The sequence below is a fragment of the Caretta caretta genome, chromosome 8, assembly GCF_965140235.1.
Source record: "Caretta caretta isolate rCarCar2 chromosome 8, rCarCar1.hap1, whole genome shotgun sequence".
NCBI classification, from domain to species: domain Eukaryota; kingdom Metazoa; phylum Chordata; order Testudines; family Cheloniidae; genus Caretta; species Caretta caretta.
In genome coordinates, this window is record NC_134213.1 from 49,854,513 (window position 1) to 49,879,714 (window position 25,202).

Below are 25,202 nucleotides of genomic sequence, written 5' to 3' on the forward strand. Positions count from 1 at the left end.
CCTATGATGGTGTCCCCTGAATAGATATGGGGACACAGTTGGCAACGGGCTTTGTTGCAAGGATAGGTTCCTGGGTTAGTGGTTCTGTTGTGTGGTGTGTGGTTGCTGGTGAGTATTTGCTTCAGGTTGGGGGGCTGTCTGTAAGCAAGGACTGGCCTGTCTCCCAAGATCTGTGAGAGTGGTGGGTCGTCCTTCAGGATAGGTTGTAGATCCTTGATGATGCATTGGAGAGGTTTTAGTTGGGGGCTGAAGGTTCTGTTATTTTCTTTGTTGGGCCTGTCCTGTCCTGTAGTAGGTGACTTCTGGGTACTCTTCTTGCTCTGTCAATTTGTTTCTTCACTTCAGCAGGTGGGTATTGTAGTTGTAAGAACGCTTGATAGAGATCTTGTAGGTGTTTGTCTCTGTCTGAGGGGTTGGAGCAAATGCGGTTGTATCGTAGAGCTTGGCTGTAGACGATGGATCATGTGGTGTGGTCTGGATGAAAGCTGGAGGCATGTAGGTAAGTATAGCAGTCAGTAGGTTTCCGGTACAGGGTGCTGTTTATGTGACCATCACTTATTAGCACTGTAGTGTCCAGGAAGTGGATCTCTTGTGTGGTCTGGTCCAGGCTGAGGTTGATGATGGGATGGAAATTGTTGAAATCGTGGTGGAATCCCTCAAGGGCTTCTTTTCCATGGGTCCAGATGATGAAGATGTCATCAATGTAGCAGTTTTTTTAAGTTACAGCAGCATTTCAGTATTCTAAGAAATCATTTAAAACATTTTAAATATAATCCCTTAGCTGTGTTTTAGTTAATTTCCTCTCACCAATCCATGTTGAAATCTTGGGAAGGTTTTACTTGTGTTGGTTTCTTCTCGAGTCTTCATCCGATGAAGTGAGCTGTAGCTCACGAAAGCTTATGCTCAAATAAATTTGTTAGTCTCTAAGGTGCCACAAGTACTCCTTTTCTCTGAAATCTGTTTTTGGCAGCTTGCTTGCGGAGACCTGTGTTTGAGCTGGGTAGCAGAAGGTGTAAGTGTGGGCTGCTCACTTCTGAGTTTTTATACCCTTCTTCTTCTTCTTCATATTTTTGTGAAATTCTAGAAAAACACACCGCTTTCAGGCTTGTTAGACTCAGATTTGGTTGTTGTCACCCTTTCATTGACATCCTGCCTTCAGGGTTGGCTTATGTGACACTTTCAGCTCCTGAATATGCAGTCTGTTTGACGAAGATGTAACATTTTTAAAATTACCTTTATTCTTCTTGTGGCAGGGAAGATCCAGATAACTTTTGAAGTTAGTTTTAACTCTTTCTTTTTATTCAGTCCAGTTTCTGAGATATTCTTTCAATTTTACTGAAATTTGAAAGAAAATGAAATTTTTTTCAAAAAGTCCAAACAGTCTTTTGTTATACAAAGGTTTTTAATTCTCAAAACATTCTTTTTAACTTAAATAACTCTTACAAAATCTTTAGCTTAAATAGGTAACAGTTGTTGACTTTGGAGAGATGATTCTTGTTTCACAGAATTGATTGACAGTGTGTTTGTGAACTGCCAGTAATTAAATAATTTCCCTTTAAGTATTCTGTAGTTAAATAGGTTCTTACACTAGTCTAGTGAGGTCATTAGATTCCATGTTGGTACATAAAACATCTTGCCATTTACACATTAGTGACAGTAGGAACTATATTAGGAGCTTTCCATTTAGCTAACATATTTGTAAGTATGCACTTGTCATTTGATATCTTTTTTAATGAGGTTACAAGTTTGGTTGATTAAGGTAGTAATAATGATGTAATATATTTAGACTTCTGTAAGGTGTTTGACTTGGTATCACATGACATTTTGATTAAAAAAAAACTAGAAAGATATAAAATTAACATGACACACAGTAAATGGATTAAAAGATGGCTAAATGATAGATCTCAAAATGTAATTGTAAATTAGGGTTGCCAACTTTCTCATTCCAGAAAACCAAACACCCTTCCCTGAGGTCCCACTCCTTCCCGAGGCCCCACCCCTGCTCACTCCATCCACCTCCCTCCGTCACTTGCTCTCCCCACCCTCGTTCATGTGCTCATTTTTACTGTAAGTCCCAAATAGGCACTAGGAGAAGGCCAGGAGCTGCCACAGTTTGAATATGGGAGGTGGTATGTGTGATACAAATACCCTTCATCTCACCAGGGAGAGATTTTAAACACTACTGGAAAATTAAACTTTTTAAACTTCTTCTTCTACACCCTCTCCAATTTTTCAACATTCTATTTAAAATGTAGACACCAGAATCAGATACAGTAGTCCAGTATTTGTTTCACCAATGCCATATACATATACTCCTGCATGCTGGTGTTGCTCTACAAAATGGATGAATGATAAAAGGGTGAATAGGTGTGATAGCTTAAAGTGAATTTAAGCTTCAAATGCAGGTGAGTAAGACAGCTAGTAAGAATATAACTTGTAAAAGATAAATTGGGGATCTATTTTACTTTCTCAGGGGGATAAGTGGTAATCCAAATGGGAAACTAAGAATCTGCTCCACCCTTAGCTCTATTTTCTTAATTACTTGTCAGATATTGCTCTTGACAAGTACAAAACCGGATTTATTCATGTCACATTATCTTTATAAAGGTTTTGTATAATGCAACATTGGTGCAACAATTCTGTTCCATCTATGAGAAAAAGGACTGCAGTTCACATTTGTCAGTGGTAGTCAGTTGTGGAAATGATAGATCAATTAATAAATTTTTAGTTCCTAAATGCCTATATTGTAGTTTTATGTTTGGAATTAGGACCACACATTATCACAGCTGCAATGGGTCCATTAAAGGCCCAGTCCTGAAGCCCAAATACAAATCCATAGAGCACAACCCCAGAAATGCACATCTGTCCAGATACCTATATAAATAAATCTGTAGAACCTGACTCCCACACGTGTATTAATGTGTACACATCTAGCATGCACTAACACATATACTTCCACATTATTTATTATTACAATTGTTGTTTAGTGCCTCGAGACCCCAGCTAAGATCAGGGCTCCAGGGTGGTAGGTGCTGGACATACACATAAAAAGAGAGAGTCTCCAACAAAGAGTTATAATGTAGCTTGACAAAGGTCCAGAGAAATGTATGATGCATTGGCTCTTCTGCAAGTACTAGTCAACAACATTTAATTTTTAAGAAATAATACATTTCTTTTAGAGTTCCATTCTCTTTTAAAAACGTATTATGAAATGAATACATACATATTTTATCTCATCAATTTAGGGGCTGCCTAAATCACCCAGCCGGGAAGGGAGGAGAGTGGGCTGGAGGGGAAAAGATTGTGGGGGAGAGAGGATGGGGCGGGAAAGAGACCAAGGATGAGAGCAGAGTGGGGGTATGTGGGGTGGATGGGGATGCAGGGGAAGCAGAAGGCTACAGGTACATGAGGTTGTGGGGGGTACAGAGGTGTATAGGGACATAATGAGAGTGCAGCAGTGTATGGAGATGAATGGGGTGCAGGGCTGTGGGGGGTGCGGGATATGGCAGCTCTGGGAGGTGGAGAGGATGGGTGGGAGAGCGCTGTAAGGGGTACAGGGCTGGGATGGGTAGGTGTGGCCAGGCAGGTTGGGATGGGATGGGGGAGGGATGCAGTAAGGGGAGTAGGATGGGATGCAGGGGTGGGTTGGGGCGGGTAGGGATGCAGTGAGGGGGATTGGGACAGGGAGGGATGCAGTGACAGGGGGATGGGGATGGGGGTGCAGCCCCATTCCCAGCACTCGGAGATGGAGATACACATACCTCTCAAACTCCTGGGTGCTGGCGATGGGGTGACAGACTGTGGTTCGCTGCAGGGCACTTGCCGCAGCTCGAGCCTAGCAGCCACAGGAGGAGCACGAGGAGAAGAGGGCTAGCAGCAGCGGGAGAGGTGCACACCACAACCCCTCAACAGCCTCCAGCTGAGCACTCGCGAGTTGCGCTAGTTCATCTCCTGCCCTGACCCAGCCAATGGGAGATGCGCCTGCGGGTGGGGAGTAGGGCAACACGTGGACCCTCCTGGCTGCCCCTAAGCCTAGGAGCCGAACATGCCAGCTGCTTTCCGGGAGCCATGCGGGAGCTAGCAGGGAGCCTGCCAGCCCCATGGTGCGGCGCCTCCAACTGGACAGTGAATGGCCCAGTCAGCAGTGCTGTCTGGAGCCACCAGGATCCCTTTTTGACTGGATGTCGTGGTCGAAAACCGGACATCTAGTCACCCTATTATAAATGGGGAATCATAATTGTATGTGTGTTTCTTGTAGGGTTCTGAAGGGATTGGTTCTTGGCCCTACGTTATTTAACATTGTTGTTAAAGATCTGGAAGAAAACAAAATTATCACTGAAAGTTTTCAGATGATACCCCAGTTGGGGGACTGGTAAATAATGAAGAGGGCAAGTTACTGATGCACATACATTTGGATTGCTTAGTAAGCTTGGTGCAAGCAAACAATCTGTGTTTTAATATGGCTAAATGCAGATTTATACATCTAGGAACAAAGAATGAAGCCAATATGTATAGGATGGGGGACTCTGTCCTGGGAAGCAGAAAAAGATTTGAGGGTCGCGGTGAATAATCAGTTGAACATGAGCTCCCAGTGCGATGCTGTGGCCAAATCCAAATTTTATTCTTGGACGCATAAAAATAGGAATCTGAAGTAGGAGTGGAGAGATTATTTTACCTCTATATTTGGCATTGGTGCTTGAATATTTTGTCCAGGTCTGGTTTCCCCAATTCAAGAAGAATGTTAATGATAAATTGGAGAGGATTCAGAGAATAGCCACGAGAATGATTAAAGGATTGGAAAACATGCCTTATTATAATAGACTCAAAGAGCTCGATCTATTTTGCTTAGCAACCAGTGAAGGTTAAGAGGTGACTTAATCACAGTCTATAATTACATACATGGGGGCCAAATATTTAATAATGGGCTCTTCAATCTAGCAGGGAATAATACAACGTGCTCCAATAGCTGGAAGATGAAGCTAGACCAATTCAGGCTGGAAATAAGGCCTACATTTTTAATAGGGGTTTAGAGTCGATGACCCTTGCAGTCTCTGTGACGGGTTGGGTCACAGAAACCCTCTTGGGACTGCCACCTGATGTGCTGAGACTACCTCTGAGCCCATTTTCCCTGCCAGCATGGGACTTCAGTACCCTCTCTTGTTGAGCCAGACACGCTAGTCTGCAGCAAACACAGACCCAGGTCTGAACCACGTCCCCCAAAGCTACAGGCTTTAACTGAAAACAGCTTTAAGAAGTGCTCCTGTCTCTAGCACCCAGATACCCAGTTCCCAATGGGATCCAAATCCCAAATAAATCCATTTTACTCTGTATAAAGCTCATGCAGGGTAAACTCATAAATTGTCCACCCTCTATAACACTGACAGAGAGCTATGCACAGCTACTCTGTGTTAATTAATAAGCAAAACGTGATTTTATTAAGTATAAAAAGTAGGATTTAAGTGGTTCCAAGTAATAACAGACAGAACAAAGTAAGTTACCAAGCAAAATAAAATAAAATTCACAAGTCTAAGCCTAATTCAGTAGGAAACTGAATACAGATGAAATCTCACCCCCAGAAATGTTCCAATAAGCTTCTTTCACAGACTGGACTCCTTCCTAGTCTGGGTCCAGCAATCACTCACACCTCTGTAGTTACTGTCCTTTTATTCCAGTTTCTTTCAGACATCTCTTTTGGGTGGAGCGGCCATCTCTTAAGCCAGCTGAAGACAAAATGGAGAGGCTTGCAAGGCCTTTTATATTTTCTCTCTTGTGGGTGGAAACCCCTTCGTTCTTCTGCGCAAAGTCACAGCAATAAGATGGAATTTGTAGACACCTGGGCAAGTCACATGTGTATGAATGATTCAGCTTTTTGCAGGCCAATGCCATTGCTTGTGTACCCACCTCAGTGGTTCCGATTCCCTTCGAGAGGGACGTACTGCCAGCGTTCGCCTACCTAAAGCTTTCACGCCTCAGGACTGGAGAGGCAGGCTCAGCGGAGTCCTCTTCAGTCCCCATGCTGGGGTCACCAATCAAGGGATTTGAGGCGTACCTCGCTGGTAGATTGGTGCAGGCCCTCTGAGACACGCGCCACCCGGCAAGAACTCCAGGACCAGCCCTGACTGACTCCAAGGGCCCGAGACCGATCGGACACCAGAGACCACCAATCACTGGGCCATCATCGCCTGTCTCCAAGAAGGAGGTCGCCCTACTCAGGACGATCCTCCCAGCAACGAGCCCATAGTAGCTCCCAATCCCGTTCAATGTCCTGGTACCGGTCGAGTAGTGAGAGGCATGGATCACCAGGTATCCACCACAGATCCACCAAATGCCGTCGGTTCCCGAGAGCCTGATCAAGATAGTCTTGCTTGGACTGGTCAACTTCTGGATGCAGCGACCAGCACCGTTTGGACAAGAGCCACCGCTCAACCCAATCTTGGTTGCCTGGGACTGACTGCTCTGCTGGTAGCTCTGGCTCGGAGGAGGTTCCCTGTCTGTGGGACAAGCCCTGACATCTACATTATTGGCACCGAAACCTGTCCCATGGCCCCAAGCATAGCGGCCGATGCCATGTAGCCATGGAACCCTTGAGGGTTCATGCAACCTTCCCAGTCTGCCTGATCAGTATTGGGAGCCTCAGAGAAGCCAGCAGCCTCGATATCCTGTCCCCCTCCAGTGCTTGAGGCTTCAGGGGGTAAGACCCTTCAGGTCCAGGACCTAGGGGAGCAAGTTACTAGACCACCAATGGATGTGGAGGTTGCCACGGCACTGGCATTGTCCTCGTTGTTGCCAGATGAGGCTATCACAGGGCCCCCTCATCCAGGTCCTCAAGACGATGCCAAGGCGCACCAGGAACTTTTGAAGAATGTCACTTCTAACCTGGGACTTCAGGCAGAGGAATTGGAAGATCCCTTGGACATGCTGTTTGACGTCCTCTGCTCCTCAGCTCCTGCCAGGGTGGCTCTACCCCTTCATGAAAGGGTTACTAAGATCACTAATGCCCTGTGGCAGACCCCCTCTTCCCTGGCCCATATCTCTAAAAGGGACAAATGCAAGTACTTCTTGCCGACCAAAGGGCACGAGTACTTATACTCCCACCCAGCCCCTAATTCCCTTGTGGTTGAGGCGGTTAACCATAAGGAGAGGCAAGGACAACCCGGGGCCATCCCCAAAAATAAAGACTCAAGGAGGCTGGATCTCTTTGGATGTAAGGTTTATTTGTCTTCCAGCCTTCAGCTGAGTGTGGCCATCCACCAAGCCCTCCTTGGCCAATAGGATTTTAATACGTGGCAAGCCATGGCCAAGTTCAAAGGGTTGCTCCCTGAGACTTTCAAGATGGAGTTCTGAGCGATCCTCGATGAGGCCACGACCGCTGCCCTCCAGGCTGCGTCGGATGCTGCTGCTGCTTCCCGTACTATGGCTTCCGCTCTCTCCATGCAGCAAGTCTCTTGGCTGCTCCTCTCTGGGTTGTCCACCAAGGCCCAGCAGTCATTGCAGGACCTGCCCTTTGACAGCAGGGCCCTATTTATGTATCAAACGGACAACAAGTTGCATGGCCTCAAGGACTCCCGCATCACCCTGAAGACCCTGAGTGTCTACGTCCCAGCTCCAGTGTGTAAGCGGTTCAAACTGCAGCAACTTCAGGGCCAGGGGAACCAACCTCGGCAGGACCAGCTCCACAAGCGAGCCAAGGGCTATAAGCCACCCTCCTCCGCCCAGTCGGGCTTGACCCCTATCAAGCAAGCATCCAAACTGTCATTTTGAGGGTGCACCCAAGGGCAACCTACCAGACTATTCCCCGGATCAATCTTTCCCAGTGTTCTCTGACCATCTTTCCATCTTCCTCCCTGCCTGGATGGCTATAACTTTGGACTGCTGGTCCTCAGTACAGTGGAACGGGGTTATACCCTCCAGTTCCTTTCTCCCCCCCCCTTCCCACCCGCCTTCCCCGTTCCTCTTCAGGGGCCCTTCTCATGAGAGTCTCCTTGCTCAGGAGGTAAAGGGGTTACTACAGCTGGGTGTGGTGGAAGAAGTTCCTCTCGAGTACAGGAACAAGGGGTTCTATTCCCAGTACTTTTTAATCCCAAAGGTACATCCTGGACCTGCGAGACTTTAACAAGTACCTAAAAAAGCTTAAGTTCTGCATGGTCTCTCTGGCATCTATCATCCCCTCCCTGGATCTGGGAGACTAGCATGCCCCTTTGACTTGAAGGATGCATACTTCCGCATAGCGATCTTTCAAGGTCACAGACACTTCCTCCAGTTTATGGTGGGCCCCCACCACTCCAGTTTGTGGTCCTCCCATTCGGCCTGGTGGCAGCACCGAGAGTGTTTACCAAGTGCATGTCGGTGGTGGCTGCTTACCTCAGGCGTTGGGGTATCCAGATCTACCTGTACCTTGATGACTGGCTAGTCAAAGGCAACTCCAGGTCTCAGGTCCAAAAGGATGTTGCAGTGCTGCAAGCAACATGCCGCTTCCTGGGTGTCCTGGTGAACGACAAAAAGTCTGTTAGTTGCAGTGCAAAGGATAGAGTTCATCGGAGCGGTGTTCAACTTGACCTGCGCCAGAGCGTTCCTGCTGCTAGAAAGGTTCCAGACGTTGACATCATCGTGGAAGTCTCCATGTTTCCCCTGACTATGGCCAGGGTTTGTCTGCATCTGCTGGTCACATGGCAGCATGCACGTACATTGTCCACCAAGCCAGGCTCCGGATGCGACCCCTGCAGCAATGGCTGGCAACGGTCTATTCCCAGTCCAGAGAAGATTGGTACCATCCCCTGGACGATACTTGCTTCACTGTGATGGTGGACTGATCACACGATGGTCTTGGAGGTTCCGTTCGACACACCCCAATCACTCCATCGAGTTGGTATCGGATGCCTCAGACTTCGGCTGGGGTGCGTACCTCGGTGATCTCCAGACCCAGGGTATGTGGTCCCCGGAGGAGGTGACGTTACACATAAATGTCAAAGAACTCAGGGCCGTCCACTTGGCATGTCGGGCAAGGTGGTGAGAGTCCTGACGGACAACACAGCCTTGATGTTCTACATCAATAGGCAAGGGGGAGCATGCTTGTTGACTCTCTGCCGAGAGGCACTTTGTCTGTGGGACTTCTGCATCAGCCATGAAATCCATATGGAAGCTTGTCACTTCCCTGGCGTCAAGAACATGCTAATGGATCACCTCAGCAGGGACGTTTCCTCTCACCACAAGTGGTCACTCCACCCGGAGTGATCCCCCAGAGGTGGGGAATTCCCCAAGTGGACCTGCTTGCCACCAGACAAAACAGGAAATGTCACTGGTTTTATTCTCGGCAAGGCCTGGGCAAGGACTCCCTCTCCGATGCCTTCCTCCTGTGGTGGTCAGGGAACCTGATGTACGCATTCCCTCCAGTTCCTCTCATCAGCAGGGTCCTAGGAAAGATCAAGAAAGACAAGGCACAGATTATCATGATCGCCCCAGTGTGGCCTCGCCAGCACTGGTTCAGCACTCTGCTGAACCTGACAGCGGCCGCTCCCTGGCCCCTGCCCAACCCACTGGACCTACTGTCACAGGACCACAGTCGGCTCTTGCACCCCAACCTCGCATCCCTCCACCTCTCTGCATGGATGCTGTGTGTGGCTGAACCCGGAGCAATGGACCTGCTCAGATGAGGTCCAACAGGTCCTCCTAAGGAGTAGGAACCCCTCAACCAAATTGACTTACCTGGCCAAATGGATGCTGGGCGTCCAAGCATGGCATCTCTCCCTCATGCTCTTCCGTACACTCTATCTTTGACTACCTGCTTCATCTGAGGAACCGGGGCCTGGCACAGTCTTCTATTAGGGTGCATCTCACAGCCATCTCCGTTTTTCACCAACTGATCCAGGGCCAGATGGCGTTTTCTCATGACACGATGGTCAGATTCTTGAGAGACCACAAGAGACTCTTCCCACAGGTATGGACCCCTGTCCCACAGTGGGATATTAACTGGGTCCTCTGCAGGCTCACGGGCCCACCCTTTGAGCCGCTGGGCTCCTGCTCCCTTTCCCACCTGTCATGGAAGGTCGCTTTCCTTGTGGTGATGACATCAGCAAGGCGAGTCTCTGAGATTAAAGCCTTGACCTCAAAACCACCATACATGTCTTCTACAAAGACAAGGTCCAGCTGAGGCCCCACCCAGCCTTCCTGCCGAAGGTGGTATCTACCTTCCATATGAACCAGGACATCTTCCTTCTTCCCTCTGTTCTGTCCTAAGCCACACAAGACCAGTGGGGAGAGGTGGCTGCACACTCTGGACTTCCAAAGGGCCTTGGCTTTTTACCTAGAGCATACCAAGCCTTTCCATAAGTTGACTTATCTCTTCATCGCCACAGTGGATAGGATGAAGGGCCTTCCTGTGTCCTCACACAGGATTTCTAACTGGATCACTTCTTGTATACGGACCTGTTATGATCTGGTGGGGATCCCACTGCCACCGATTGTCAGAGACCACTCGACTAGAGCTCAGGCATCCTCGGTGGCCTTCCTGGCTCACATGCCTATCCAGCATATCTGTAGAGCCATGACGTGGTCCTTTGTCCACACGTTCACGATGCATTATGCCATCATTCAGCAGGCCAGAGATGACCCTCGGTTCAGCAGAGCTGCGTTACAATCTACACATCCTTGAACTCCTACCCGCCTTCAGGGGTACTACTTGGGAGTCACCTAATATGGAATGGACATGAGCAAGCAGTTGAAGAAGAAAAGACAGTTGCCTTTTCCGTGACTGGTGTTCTTTGAGATGTGTTGCTCATGTCCATTCCATGACTTGCCCTCCTTCCCCACTGTCGGAGTTTCTGGCAAGAAGGAACTGAAGGTGGGGGGAGCCAACAGCGCCCCTTATACTGTGACATGCGGGCGCCACTCCAGAGGGCGCCAGAGCCAGTCCCTTATGGATACTGCTGAAGAAAAAACTTCCGGCACTGGTGCATGTGGCGAGCACACACACCTAATATGGAAGGGACATGAACAACACATCTCGAAGAACACCAGTTACAGAAAAGGTAACAGTCTTTTCTGATAACACACTGCACGTTCCTTTTTAAAGTTAGGTCTCTATTTAAAACGTTTGTGTTTTACAGGGTCTGTTGTCTTGAAGTGTGGTTGTCCTTGGAAGATAGAGGCATAAACCTTCTGGAATTTCTTTGATTAGCTTTAACATTTTGTAACATAACTAGTTAAACATATGCATTGTTATATTTCCAAGCAGCATGTCTATAATGTTCTTGTAGCTCTATCTTAATAGTCAGTAAAGGTGCAAACATGTTTGTAATTATTTAAAAATATTTTGTTATAATAATGTTATTAATATCATTTTTGCATCAATCTTGAGATCTCTTCCCCACAGTTTCCCACCCCACATGAGTAAATATGATATGCATCGTTCACCATATCCTAACTGAATAAAAACCTGTTAAGCATGTCTATAATTACAGTGTATCCTCTTGGTTAGCAAAAAGTACCAAATTATGCCAACCAATCAAAATAACATTTCTTCAGGAAGATAACTAAAAAGTACAAATGCAAAACAAGATTGAAGTCGGTGATTTAAACAAGGTTTCCTGATTGCTGTTTTAGATCATGATTAAAATTGGTGATTTAAATCACTTTGATTCACTTTGATTTAAATCATTCCACCCTGAATAGCAAACTGATAGATATAGTTTGAAAGGAACTTAAGGGAAGAGTATCTGTTTTCCCCAGTCCTCCCTTGCCACTATTTGGTCATTATTATGACTCCTGTGTATTCTCTGGGTCACAGATGACTGCTTTCTAGGGCTAATGTTAGTTAGCATTACAGAGATGCTGAGTATTGGTAGTTTAAGAATAATGCTCTGCACCTTTATAGTGGCTTCCATCTAATGTATCAAGATGATTTAAACACATGAATTACTTTCCCTGTGAGTGTTATCACCCCAGTTTTAGAATTGAGGGAACTGATGTACAGAAGCTAATATGCAGCAGTCAGCCTATGCAGAGGTCTAACAGGTTGCGTCAGAACCAGGACTAGAAGGCATATTCTCTGATTCCCATTTCTGTTCCTTAACCACAAGACCACCTTTCATCTCTTGGGATGCACGTTCTCCCACAGAGGAGAGTAAAAACTGTTTTTGGAATTGGCTGACAAGTGATGTTGAAAGAACATTGCAGCAAAATTCCACCAGCCTAAGGAGCTGGAGTCTTACTTTTCTTCCAAAGCCAATGTCACTGCCAAGTAATGCAAAGAACTGCCAATCCAACACATAAACACCAGGCCACCACTGATACTGGATTTTCTTCTATAAAATGCAAAGATGATAGACTCCAAATAATTCTTCCCTTTATCCAAAAAATTTCTAACTGATCTCCTGTCAGTGTACCTTCTTGTCGTTGTACAGAGCTTACTCTAACCTTTAATGGGATTGTTGATCCTTAACCATTCTGAGAGAAGGGTGGATTCAAGAGAGTAGAAGATGTTTCAGAATAACTTGTCTGTTTCCAAATTAGGGGACTGAAAAAGCAATGTTGTGATGGCAAATATTGACAGGAATATATTCGGGGTATCAGAATGCTTGCTGTACTGTATGCCTAGCACTGGAGATCAGCTGGGTATCCTTATTGGTTGGAATAAGATACCCAGTCGACTGAAAATAGTTCTGTAGCGTTTCTGCTTGGATTATTGGGGAAACTAAGCTGTTCTAGAAAGGTAGAAACAAAAAATACAAAAAGGCTCGTGTCTCCTTTTGATAAGGATCACTATGTGCAGATAAAACATATTTTAAAATCAGTCTATCAGCAACTCTTTCAGTCTGTGTAAACCTTAAAGAATGCAGTTCCATGACAAAATCCAGAAACACTGAAGACACGAGCTTAATAGACTTCTAAAATGAAAATGCTGTAACATCAAATATTAATATTTTGCTAGCAGCAGGCAGTACAAATGTTAGTGGCTGCCATGCATTTGAAGGCCTATTAAACTGAATTTTATTAGGGCCATTCCTCAGAGCTGGAGTCACTCAACTTGCAAGTGAAAAATAAGCCAACTCTGGAGAGCAGCAGTTCCTTGAAATCTTAACCATTTACACTGGTCTTCTTATCTCCAAAACTAGGTTTAATTTCGGAACACACATAAACAGCCAGTTGAACAGCCTCAGTCTGTTGAATAAACATGTTTAAAAAAATACCCTCACTTTAATGACCTTAACCTCTTTTTATTTGACTGAAGTCGTTTTCTGGAGCAATAAAAATACTTTCCCCTTATATAATGTCTTCCAGTGGAGCTCTCAAAGAGCCTTATAAAACTTGATAAGCCCTGCAACACTACCAATATATAGATGAAGAAACTGACGTGCATAGGAAGTAAAAGCCCAAATCTATCACCTTTGCCATACTCTTGCAATTAATCAGAAATCGGTACTCTGCAGTAATCTGATATCAGGGAAGTAAGGTACTATTTATTGTGAGTTAAGGTGGCTAATTGGATGTGAAGTGACTTGCCCAGAGTGGCACAATGAGTCAATGGCACAGTCAGGAGTATTCTGACTCAGACCAGTGCTTTAACCGCAAGAGTAGCCTTCAATTAACTTTCTCAGTGGTTTACAGCCATGGTATTCTCATTAAGAGTGAGAGTGGAACTCTCAATCATTTATCTCCATGCCCTCAGTTTTCCTTTTGCAGTCTTAAACCAAAGTTTCTTAACTCTGTCTCCAGTGTAGTCACTTGAACTTTTTAGTAATATTTGCTGATTCTTTACTAAGTAAAATCATCAGCTTAATGAATCAAATCAATACCTTATAATGGAATGAAGCAATCCCAACGCCCAGCTAATGGAAGCAGCATGAGAGCAAAATATAAAATATTTAGCAAGAAGCACTACAGTAATACAAATAAATAATAATAATAAGTAGTGCAGGATTGTCATCTGTTTATTTTTTATAATTAGATTTCTTATGGTTCCCAATAGCAGCCATTCAGAATCTCACTGCCACAGAATCATGTAAAAATAAGGAAAGTAGAAGTAGAAAAGAGCCTTCCAGAAGAACTAGAGGCTGCTACACCTTTATGCCTGTAAGAAATGTTGAATGACACTGAGTATGCACATCATGGTCTGGGTAACTTCCAGTGGACAGACAACCACCTTTTTTTTTCAAACCACACCTCCAACTTACCTATGCCACAGGCAGAAACTCTCTCTGATATACAGTGTCTTTGTCTTCTGCATGCAACTTCAAGAGACTCCTTGATAAGCTTTTAATGACCACTTTAAATTTATAGTACTCCATCACAATGGGACAAGCTGATCATCGGGCACTCAATGCCTTGAAGCAAATGGAACCTGTGGGGTTTGTTGTTTTTTTTGAAAGACCAAACAGATTGAGACAGACTAAATGTATCAGTATGTAGCAGAAAAAAGAGAGTGCAGAATAGAGAGAGAAAAAGGAAAGAATGAAGAAAAACTCAGGCAGAGTAAAGGGTTGTCGGGTTTTTTTGAAGAAATGTTGCATTATTGATTGTATTGTATCCGCTCTAATAGTGTAATGAATGTTTACAGAGGAAAAAAATTAAAATTCACCTAATCTTTTAGCTGGATGGTAACTTTTCTCTGGGTCTGACCAGGTGTTACCTGACCCCTTTGAACTCTGCATATTACCTTCTTTTTTTGTTCTGAAAAATGGACAAGCATGGAACAGTATCTACATATGTATTTAGCTCTTTTAAACTATTAGTATTATAATTTTGTATTTTGCAAAGTTCTTTGGAATGTAGGAATTGGCAGACTGGATCAGAATGAAAGTCCATCTGGTCTGCTATCCCATCTCTGCCAGAAGTGAGCACCAGATATGCCAGAGAAAAGTTAAGGAAAGCCCACTGTAAGCAGATGTGGTGGTATTTGTGTCCCACAGTAGGTCCTATTCTGAGCTCTGATAGTTAGAGATTGTCTTAATATCCCTTCCAAAATGTTTGTTACTAATTATAGTTCTTTTCTTGATTTCCATATAAATATTCAAATGTCTTTCAATTGTGCTAAGTTCCTTGCCCCAGTGACTTCCTGTGGCAGTGAATTCCACTGCCTAATTATGCATGGAGCAACAAATAAAAGGAAGTTCTTCTTCACACAGCGCACAGTCAACCTGTGGAACTCCTTGCCTGAAGAGGTTGTGAAGGCTAGGACTATAACAGGGTTTAAAAGAGAACTAGATAAATTCATGGAGGTTAAGTCCATTAATAGCTATTAGCCAGGATGGGTAAGGAATGGTGTCCCTAGCCTCTGTTTGTCAGTGGGTGGAGATGGATGGTAGGAGAGAGATCACTTGATCATTACCTGTTAGTTTCACTGCCCCTAGGGCACCTGGCATTGGCCACTGTCAGTAGACAGGATACTGGGCTGGATGGATCTTTGGTCTGACCCAGTATGGCCGTTCTTATTGTGTGAAAACATATTTTCATTTATCTGTTTTGAATTTCTGACCTTTGAATTTTGTTAAATGTCCCTTTGTTCTTATGTTATGAGACAGGGAGAACAGAGGTTCTCATTGAATCTTCTCTAGGCCATTTCTTATTTTATATAGTTCACAAAGGTAAACAATCCTAAGCTTTACAATTTCTTTTTTTTCACATGCTCTTGATGATTCTTGTCACTCCTCTCTAAATCCTGGTGTAAGTACACGCTGAGTAGCAGGAAGCAGTGGTGAGACATTGTAAATTAAAGTAAGGTGCAGTCTGCTTTCACATATGGATTGTTATATCCTCTGTTGTTTTCTTTTCTAACCCCCTCCTCCTCTTCTAGCTCCTCAGTGTATACCATCCTAAATTCCTTAAATTGCACTTATGTTTAGACTCTATTGGGCCAAATTCAGAGATGGATGTGCAGTGGGCGATGTACGTTACAATATGGTAGGTGGATCTGAGTATAAGTAGCTGTCATAAATATAAAGGGAAGGGTAAACACCTTTAAAATCCCTCCTGGCCAGAGGAAAAACCCTTTCACCTGTAAAGGGTTAAGAAGCTAGGATAATCTCGCTGGTACCTGACCAAGATGACCAATGAGGAGACAAGATACTTTCAAAGCTGGAGGCGGGGGGACGGGCGGGCGGGGGTGGGAGCGGGCGAGGGGAGAAACAAAAGTTCTCTCTGTCTGTGTGATGCTTTTGCCGGGAACAGAACAGGAACGGAGTCTTAGAACTTAGTAATCTAGCTAGATATGCGTTAGATTCTGTTTTGTTTAAATGGCTGATAAAATACTCTGCTGAATGGAATGGATGTTCCTGTTTTTGTGTCTTTTTGTAACTTAAGGTTTTGCCTAGAGGGGTTCTCTTTGTTTCGAATCTGATTACCCTGTAAGGTATTTACCATCCTGATTTTACAGAGGTGATTCTTTTACTTTTTCTTCTATTAAAATTCTTCTTTTAAGTACCTGATTGCTTTTTCCTTGTTCTTAAGATCCAAGGGTTTGGGTCTGTGTTCACCTATGCAAATTGGTGAGGATTTTTATCAAGCCTTCCCCAGGAAAGGGGGTGTAGGGTTTGGGGAGGAGTTTGTGGGTAAAGACGTTTCCAAGCGGGCTCTTTCCTGGTTATATATCTGTTAGACACTTGGTGGTGGCAGCAATAAAGTCCAAGGGAAGAAGGAAAATAGTTTGTACCTTGGGGAAGTTTTAACCTAAGCTGGTTAAAATAAGCTTAGGAGGTTTTCATGCAGGTCCCCACATCTGTACCCTAGAGTTCAGAGTGGGGAAAGAGCCTTGACAGTAGCTCTAGGCCTAGAGCAGGGGTGGGCAAACTTTTTGGCCCAAGGGCCACATCTGGGTGGGGAAATTGCATGCAGGGCCATGAATGTAGGGCTGGGGCAGGGGGCTGGGGTGCGGGAGGGAGTGCGGGGTATGGTGAGGGGGTGTGGTGTGCAGGAAGGGGCTCAGGGCAAGGGGTTGGGGCAGAGGAGGGGTGTGGGATGTACAAGGGGGCTCAGGGCAAGGGGTTGGGGCAGAGGAGGGGTGTGGGATGTACAAGGGGGCTCAGGGCAAGGGGTTGTGGTGCAGGAGGGGTGTGAAGTGCAGCAGGGGCTCAGGGCAGGGGGCTGGGGTGCGGGGGGGCTGAGGACAGGGGGTTGGGGTACAGGAAAGGTGCGGGGTGCGGCAGGGGGTTGGGGTGCAGGAAAACACATTTTCCAGAAAGGCGTCTGCTGTTGATCTGAAGACATCAAGAAATGGATATCAACCACTTTCCTTGGTAGTTTGTCCATTGGTTAATCACCCTCGCTGTTTAAAAAAAAAAAAAATGGATCTAATTTGAATTTGTCAGTTTTACTCAGGACCAATCCAAATCCAGACTTCCTCCATATGAAAACGATCCACCTCCTTAACGGCAAGCTGTTATAATACCTAGAAGCCAAGATTTTTTAAATGACTGGTAATTTTGGGTTCCCAAACTGAGGGTCTTTTAAGGAGCCACATTTTCAGAGGAGAGGTGTTCATCACTTTCTGAAAATTGATCCATTTACAATGTTTCAGTTTGGGTGCCTATAAATCAAAATCACTTGTTGTTTTTGAAAATCTTGGCCGGAAAACAGTCTGAGGACAGTGGGAGACAGTTGGATGAAATAAAGATTTTTACCGTCTTGAAAAAAGATGAATTAATAGCCCACAGTATTGTAATGGTCAGAGGTGGGCCTAGGACACACACTTCATAGGCAGGTTTGAATTCTCCGAAGTTCAGGGCTGTTCAGATCTAAGGTTTTGGTTTGGGCTCATATCTAGCAAGACTATTATATTCTAATGCCAGTACAAGCTATTTTTGCTATGACAGCAGTTAATATGTTTGAGACTAAGGTCGCATACTACAGAACTAAATTGACCAGTGTATTTATTGGGCTAACCTAACCATTCTCTTCATCCAAGTATCTAACTCTGTTAAAAAGCCTCCCAGGAATAGCCCCTTCTGCTTTTTCTCAATTCCTGTCTCTCTTTTAATTAAGATTGGTGCATTTTATACTCCCAGATGAATAAAAGATTATGATAATTAAGAGATGGTCTATTTATGGAAAGAAGCTGAACTGAACTTCACAAAAAAAAATCTTTCACTCAATACACAAAACTCCAACATGTGACATACAAATTCTAATGTGAGATATTTTAAAAGGAAAAGGACTATTGAATTTTTAAAATAGTTGATTGTGAAGCTGGAATTGTGTGGGATTATGTACATGCTGCGTCAATTTTATATATTTTTATATAAAAATGTGGAGAATGTGGAGAGGAAAGGGAGTGAGAGAATGTGAGTACAGGATTGTGTGGTGTAAAGTTTTATTGAGGCATGAGTTTGGGAAAGCCATATTCACAAGTGGCAAAGACATGTTGTCATTCCAAGCCAGTGCTTACAAAACCTTTATACTACACCACATCTTTATATATTGTGTGTGTGTCACATTTACAAATATTTTAGGGAATTTTAACAAAATATGTTGAGATTATTTTTCATATTCCTGAGCCTGTAAAGCCAGATGCCTTAGTTACTCTTTCTCAATTCTGTGGGGCTCAGAGGGAGTCATAAAACCTTCTGAAAGTGTCCTAAAGTAGCCTTTTAATATCTAAAAGTGTCCACTTCAAAGATCAATATCTTTGGACCTTCAGAACTGGAAACAAGTGATGAGCACCAATGAAAATCTGGGAATTCCCTTTTCAAAGATGTGAAACTGCTGTTGTAAGGATTCCAATTCCAATATATCTTTTTTGAGATGGGGTGACCACATATCCATGCAATATTCAAGATGTGGGTGTACCATGGATTTATACAGAGGATTGTTCCCAGTTCCCAGGATTGATTTGCAATAATTTGGATGTTTTTTGACAGACACATAGCTTTCCAAGCAGTCTGCTTCCTTTTGCACACAGAGACAGATCTAATTACTAGCCAGCATGAAAATTCAGCTGAATTAAAGAGGTTACTGGTAGCAAGGGAAAGTATGGACTTGTCTGACAATCACTTATTCCTTCCTTTTGCTGTTCTGAGAGAGGCAAGATGAATAGTTGTGTGTGGCCATTATGGATACTAGTATAATAGCATTTTCTGTTTGTTTGTTTTTTTCTTGAGAGCATTAAATGGTCAATTTTAAGTATTTTCAGATAGCCAGGTTCAAACTACTAGTTTTAATTTGTAATTAGCACAGTTTTGCTGTTGGCTTGATACGTTTTGAAGAAATGCATCTGTAAGGTTGCTCAAGGCAGTCTGACTCTGTTTTCTTGATATTCAGAGGGATATAGTACGCAATATTTCCAGGGGAAAAGCAACTACAATTAAATGACTAACCATTTCCTTAAAGTGCTACCAGAGTTTAAGCTTTTTGGACCCTAAGCCTGGAGGAAGAAAAACTTGCCACGTTGCTCTTACTAAAGCAGCTGTCAACTGGTTATTGGAATTGAGGTTTTTTTAAGTGCATTTTTGGGGGATGAGTCAGTAAGGCAGTTACCCATGTTGACTGCAGATATAATTTTACATTCTGCATATTTAATTATACTGTAACTCTGCTAATAATATTTTTTTCCCTCTCATTAGGATTCTGCCCAGGAGAGCGTCATTACACGAGACATTCATCGAACATTTCCAGCACATGACTATTTCAAAGACACAGGAGGAGACGGGCAGGAATCGCTATACAAGATATGTAAGGTATGGTCAGTTTTTTTCAGTTAAAAAAAAATGTTTGAGATTTTGCTGTAATTTTACTCCCTTCTTGTAACTTTGGTCTGGTTCAAATCAGTGGTCAGTAAGATCTTAAAACTTATTTTGAATTACAGATGTAATTTCAGTGTTCCTCAGGATTAGACCTACTAAAATAGATCTTGTAACTTCATACTCTGTATCTTCCCAAGTGAGACTGTGGGAATATTATGAACTCAAGTCAGCTTTGCTGATGGGCAGTGCAGTCTCATAGGTCTGTCACAGTAGAGGCACAAGGCAACTGAGCTTTGTCACTTGGTCTGAAGTAGAGAGCTGCCAGGGCAGGATGAGCCTTCACAGCCAGTTCTGCAGTGACAGTAGCAAAAAGCCTCCCTGAAGCAGCTACTCAGATAACAAATAACACTTAACTCTTATGTAGCACTTTCACTCATACATCTCAAAGCACTTGATGGAGGAGGGTATCATCAGCTCCATTTTACAGATGAAGAAGCTTAGGCACTAAGTGAAGTAACTTGTTCCCAGGCACAAAAAACAGACCTGCCACAGTGGAGAGATGCGCGAAGTGGGGTATCACGGCTAGATCTGTTATGTTCTCCCACCATCGTGATTTTCAGCCAGGGATGGGAAATAAGATTAGATTAGATTTTCTTTTTGTCAGCAGGAATTATTTTAGTGAAGCTGTGGGATTATTAGTTATGTTGAGTTATATCTCATCGAATGGCTTCTTGCAAGTTTATGTATCCTATTGCAAACTGACATGTCTGCCCTAAAATAGTCAGTTACTGGCTATCCTATGACTTTCAACGTGCAATTTGAGCTGATACACTAGGGGTGGACAAACTTTTTGGCCTGAGGGCCACATTTGGAAATAGAAATATTATGGCAGGCCATGAATATTCACAATATAGGGGTTGAGATGCGGGACGGTGTGAGGGCTCTGGTTGGGGGGTGCAGCTCCAGGGTGCTCTGGGCTGGGATCGACGGGTTCAGAGGATGGGAGGGGAAAGGGGGTTGGGGCGCAGGGAGAGGCTCAGGGGTGCAGGCTGTGAGCGGTGCTTATCTCAAGCGGCTCTCGGAAGCAGCGGCATGTCCCTTCTCTGGCTCCTATGTGGAGGCATAGCCAGGTGGCTCTGCACGCAGCCCGGTGGTTCTGCACGCTGCCCCATCTGAAGGCACAGCCCTTGCAGCTCCCATTGGCTGCAGTTCCTGGCCAATGGAAGCTGTAGGGGTGCTGCTTGGGATGGGGGCAGCATGAAGAGCAGAGGCTCCTGACTGCCACTAAGCATAGGAGCTGGAGTGGGGGGCCACGCCGCTACTTCTGGGAGCTGCGTGGCGCGGCCCACAACCCTGCTCTCCGGCTGGCGCGGGGCAAACCCCAGACCCCACTCCTCAGCAGGAGCTCGAGGGCCGGATTAAAACGGCTGGCCACAAGCCGTAGTTTGTCAACCCCTGTGATACACAGAAAAACAAAAAAACAAAAAACCTTCTGAGATCTGATTTAGTGTAACCTGTACAAGGGTCTTTTCCTTTACAATCTTTGATTTTATCCAATTACCAAAAACAGGAGGCTCGTGTCTGCCCCTTTCACAGGTTTGCAAAGCCCAAACCACAGCAAGAGAGCTATGATTCTGCTGCATGGGGAACAGGCCAAAGAGAGGCCATGCAGGGAGTGCTGCATTCTTTGGCAGTTATCTCCAGGACAGGTCAGAGTGGAGTTGTATGTGGGTCTAGATGGGATGGCTGGATAACCAGTAGATTTACAAACGTTATGGATCCGCTTGCCAAAACTTCACTGTGTATGAGAAATGTAGTGGCCGTGCAGGTGTTCTGTGGGTTGGGGAGGAGGATTCCATCCGCCAAATATTTATATAAGTCACTGAGCAACTGACAAATTTCACACACACTTCATATTTTACACCCCAAGAGATCTTAAATTTCTGCTTTAAACAATTTATACCTACTCCGGTAGGCAGCCACAGGTGTGGTAATTGTGTCTCCCTCCTTTTATAAGGATGGGGTGGGGGGCAGTAGTGACAACCTGTGCCCCCACAAAAACTTTTGCTGGGTTGGCATCAATGGGGGACCTCTGACATAGTGATCCATGCTCCCAAAGACGGGGCTGGCACCTTTTCCTAGGGACCACTTTTGCAAGGGCGTGGGGGTTGCATCCAGTATTCCCTTTAATTTTTTTTGGTGTGCAGAATGAATAACTGCCTGAGCACTACCTCTGGCACTCCCCTTCCCTCTCCCCGTTACATGTCTCATCCTCCATTTCATTACTAGACAGAAATGGTAGAATTGTCTATAATAATGCAGAAAGGTAGAAGTGTTCAATTAATATTTCTGTTCTGTATTTGGGAAATAGCTGGATGATATATTCAAATTATATGATGATGGTGAAATTCTTTCCATTCCAACAGTAATTTAGTAAGAAGTTAAACATCAGCTACTAAATTTAGACATTTTAAAATGATCAGGTCCAGATAATTTGCATTAAAGAGTTTTAAAAGAGCTGGCCAAGGAGATCACTGAAGTGTTAATATTGCTTTTGAATGCATCTTGGGACAGTTCCAAAGGACTAGAAGAAACCTAATGTGCCAGTATTTAAAAAGGATAAACAGGATGACCTGAGTTATTACATGTCTGTCAGCCTGAAATTAATCTTGGGGAAAAATGTTGAAATTACTGATACAGGACTCGATTAATAATTAAAGAAGAGTAACATATTAATGTCAATCAGCATGGTTTTGTGGCAAATAGATCTTGTCAAACTAATTTGATACCTTTTTTTGGATGAGATTATAAAGTTGGTTGATAAAAAGGGAATAGTATTTGACTTGGTCCCACACAACATTATAATGAAGAAACTAGAACAATGCCCAAAAAACTCCAGCATATCTCAAATGGATTAAATATGGCTAAGTGATAGGTCTGAACATGTGATTATAAATGGGGAATCATCATCAGTGTTTCTAGCGGGGTCCTGCAGTGATCAGTTCTTGGCCCAAGGCTATTTAATGTTTTTATTAGCTCTGTCAGGCGATTTAAAAAATGTAATCACGATTAATCGCACTGTTTAACAATAATAGAATACCATCTATTTAAATAGTTTTGGATGTTTTCTATATTTTCAAATTATTTATTTCAATTACAGCACAGAATATAAAGTGTACAGTGCTCACTTTATATTTATTTTTGATTACAAGTATTTGCACTGTAAAAAAAACAAAAGAAATAGTTGATATTCAGTTGATGTAATACAAGTACTGTAGTGCAATCTCTTTATCACGAAAGATGAACTTACAAATGTAGAATTATGTTAAAAAAAAAAGAACCATTCAAAAATAAAACGATGGAAGATTTTAGAGCCTGCAAGTTCACTCAGTCCTACTTCTTGTCCAGCCAATCGCTCAGACAAACAAATTTGTTTACATTTTCAGGAGATAATGCTGCCTACTTCTTGTTTACAATGAGAACAAGAGTTCTCATGGCACTGTTGCAGCCGGCGTCGCAAGATATTTACAGACCAGATGCGCTAAAGATTCATATGTCCCTCCATGCTTCAACCGCCATTCCAGGGCACATGCGTCCATGCTGATGATGGGTTCTGATTGATAACAATCCAAAGCATTGTGGACTGATGCATGTTCATTTTCATTATTTGAGTCAAATGCCACCAGCAGAAGGTTGATTTTCTTTTTTGATGGTTCTGTAGTTTCCGCATCAGTGTTGCTCTATTAAGACTTCCAAAAGCATGCTCCACATTTCGTCCCTCTCAGATTTTGGCACTTCAGATGTTTAAACCTAGGGTCGAGTGCTGTAGCTATCTTTAGAAATCTCAAATTATTGCATCTTTGCGTTTTGTCAAATCTGCAGTGAAAGTGTTCTTAAAATGAGCGTGTGCTGGGTCATCATGCGAGACTGCTATAACATGAAATATATGGCAGAATGCGGGTAAAACACACCAGGGGACATACAATTCTCCACCAAAGAGTTCAGTCACAAATTTAATTAACGCATTATTTTTCTGATGAGCGCCATCAGCATGGAAGCATGTCCCCTGGAATGGTGGCCGAAGCATGAAGGGGCATACAAATGTTTAGCATACCTGGCACATAAATACCTTTCAGTACCGCCTACAAACATGCTATGCAAATGCCTGTTCTCGCTTTCTGGTGACATTGTAAATAAGGAGGAGGCAGCATTATCTCCTGTAAATGTAAACAAACTTGTTTGTCTGAGTGATTGGCTGAACAAGAAGTCGGACTGAGTGGACTTGTAGGCTCTGAAGTTTTTCATTGTTTTGTTTTTGAGTGCAGTTATGTAACAAAAAAATCTACATTTGTAAATTGCACGTACACAACAGCGATTGTGCTACAATATTTGTAGGAGGAGAACTGAAAAGCACTATTTCTTTTATCATTTTTACAGTGCAAATGTTTGTGATAAAATAATATACATTTTGATTTCAATTATAACACAGAATACTATATATATATATATATATATATATGAAAATGTAAAGACATCCAAAATCTTTAATAAATTTAAATTGATATTCTACTGTTTAACAGTGCGATTAAAACTGCGATTAATTGTGATAATTTTTTTTAATTGCAATTAATTTTTTGAGTTAACTGTGTGAGTTAACTGCGATTAATCGATATAGTTTTTATTAATGATCTGGAAGAAAACATAAAATCATTATTTATTAAGTTTTCAGATGACACAAAGATTGGAGTGTGTGACAGGGTCAGGCCAGATGTCTACAGGAGAGTGGTGAAAGGTAGATACATTATCCCCACATTAAGCAGGTCCCTTTTCCCGTGTAAAATAACAGGGACTATTCCAGAACAATCAGGAACCTGCTGGGACCGATTAAGGCAAACAGGCTACTTAGGACACCTGGAGCCAATTAGGAAGCTACTAGAACCAATTAAGGCAGGTAGGCTAATCAGGGCACCTGGTTAAAAGAAAGACCTCCCTTCAGTTAGGGAGAGGTGCATAAGGAACTGGGAGTGAGAGGACGTGCTGCTGGAGGACTGAGGAATACAAACACCATCAGGAAGAAGGTCCTGCAGTGAGGACAAAGAAGGTGATGGGGGAAGGTCATGGGGAAGTGGCCCAGGGAGTTGTAGTTGTCACACTGCTGTTACAGGAGACGTTGTAGACAGCTGTGATCCACAGGGCCCTGGGCTGGAACCCAGAGTAGAGTGCGGGCCAGGGTTCCCCCTATTCTCCCAACTCCTTATTTAACATAAGAAAAGCTGACCCGGACTGAGAGTCATATCAGAGGGGAAGGCCTCTGGCCTGTCTCCGACCCACTAGGTGGGACAACACAGACTGTGGGGATTGTTCTCCTCCCTTTCCCCCATCTTGGCCAGTGATGAGATTAACTGAGTGAATGGCAGGTTTGTGTCAGTGGCAAAAGTGGCCAAACTGAGGGCTGCTGTGAACCTCTGAGGCAAGCAAATCTGCCGGAAAGCGCAGAACCCACCAAGGCAGAGGAGGAACTTTGTCATAACTGGT

At 43.9% G+C, this 25,202-nt stretch overlaps 1 protein-coding gene across 4 annotated transcripts in view; it reads left to right on the plus strand.

Annotated features, from left to right (window-relative positions):
• Positions 1-25,202, plus strand: part of RABGAP1L (RAB GTPase activating protein 1 like) — a 551,596-nt gene that overhangs the window by 332,970 nt on the left and 193,424 nt on the right. For all 4 annotated transcript variants that reach the window (XM_048861147.2, XM_048861149.2, XM_048861150.2 and 1 more), the window contains exon 14: positions 19,548-19,661. In XM_048861147.2, coding sequence (XP_048717104.2) covers positions 19,548-19,661 — 114 coding nt within the window. The remainder of the gene's footprint in view (positions 1-19,547; positions 19,662-25,202) is intronic.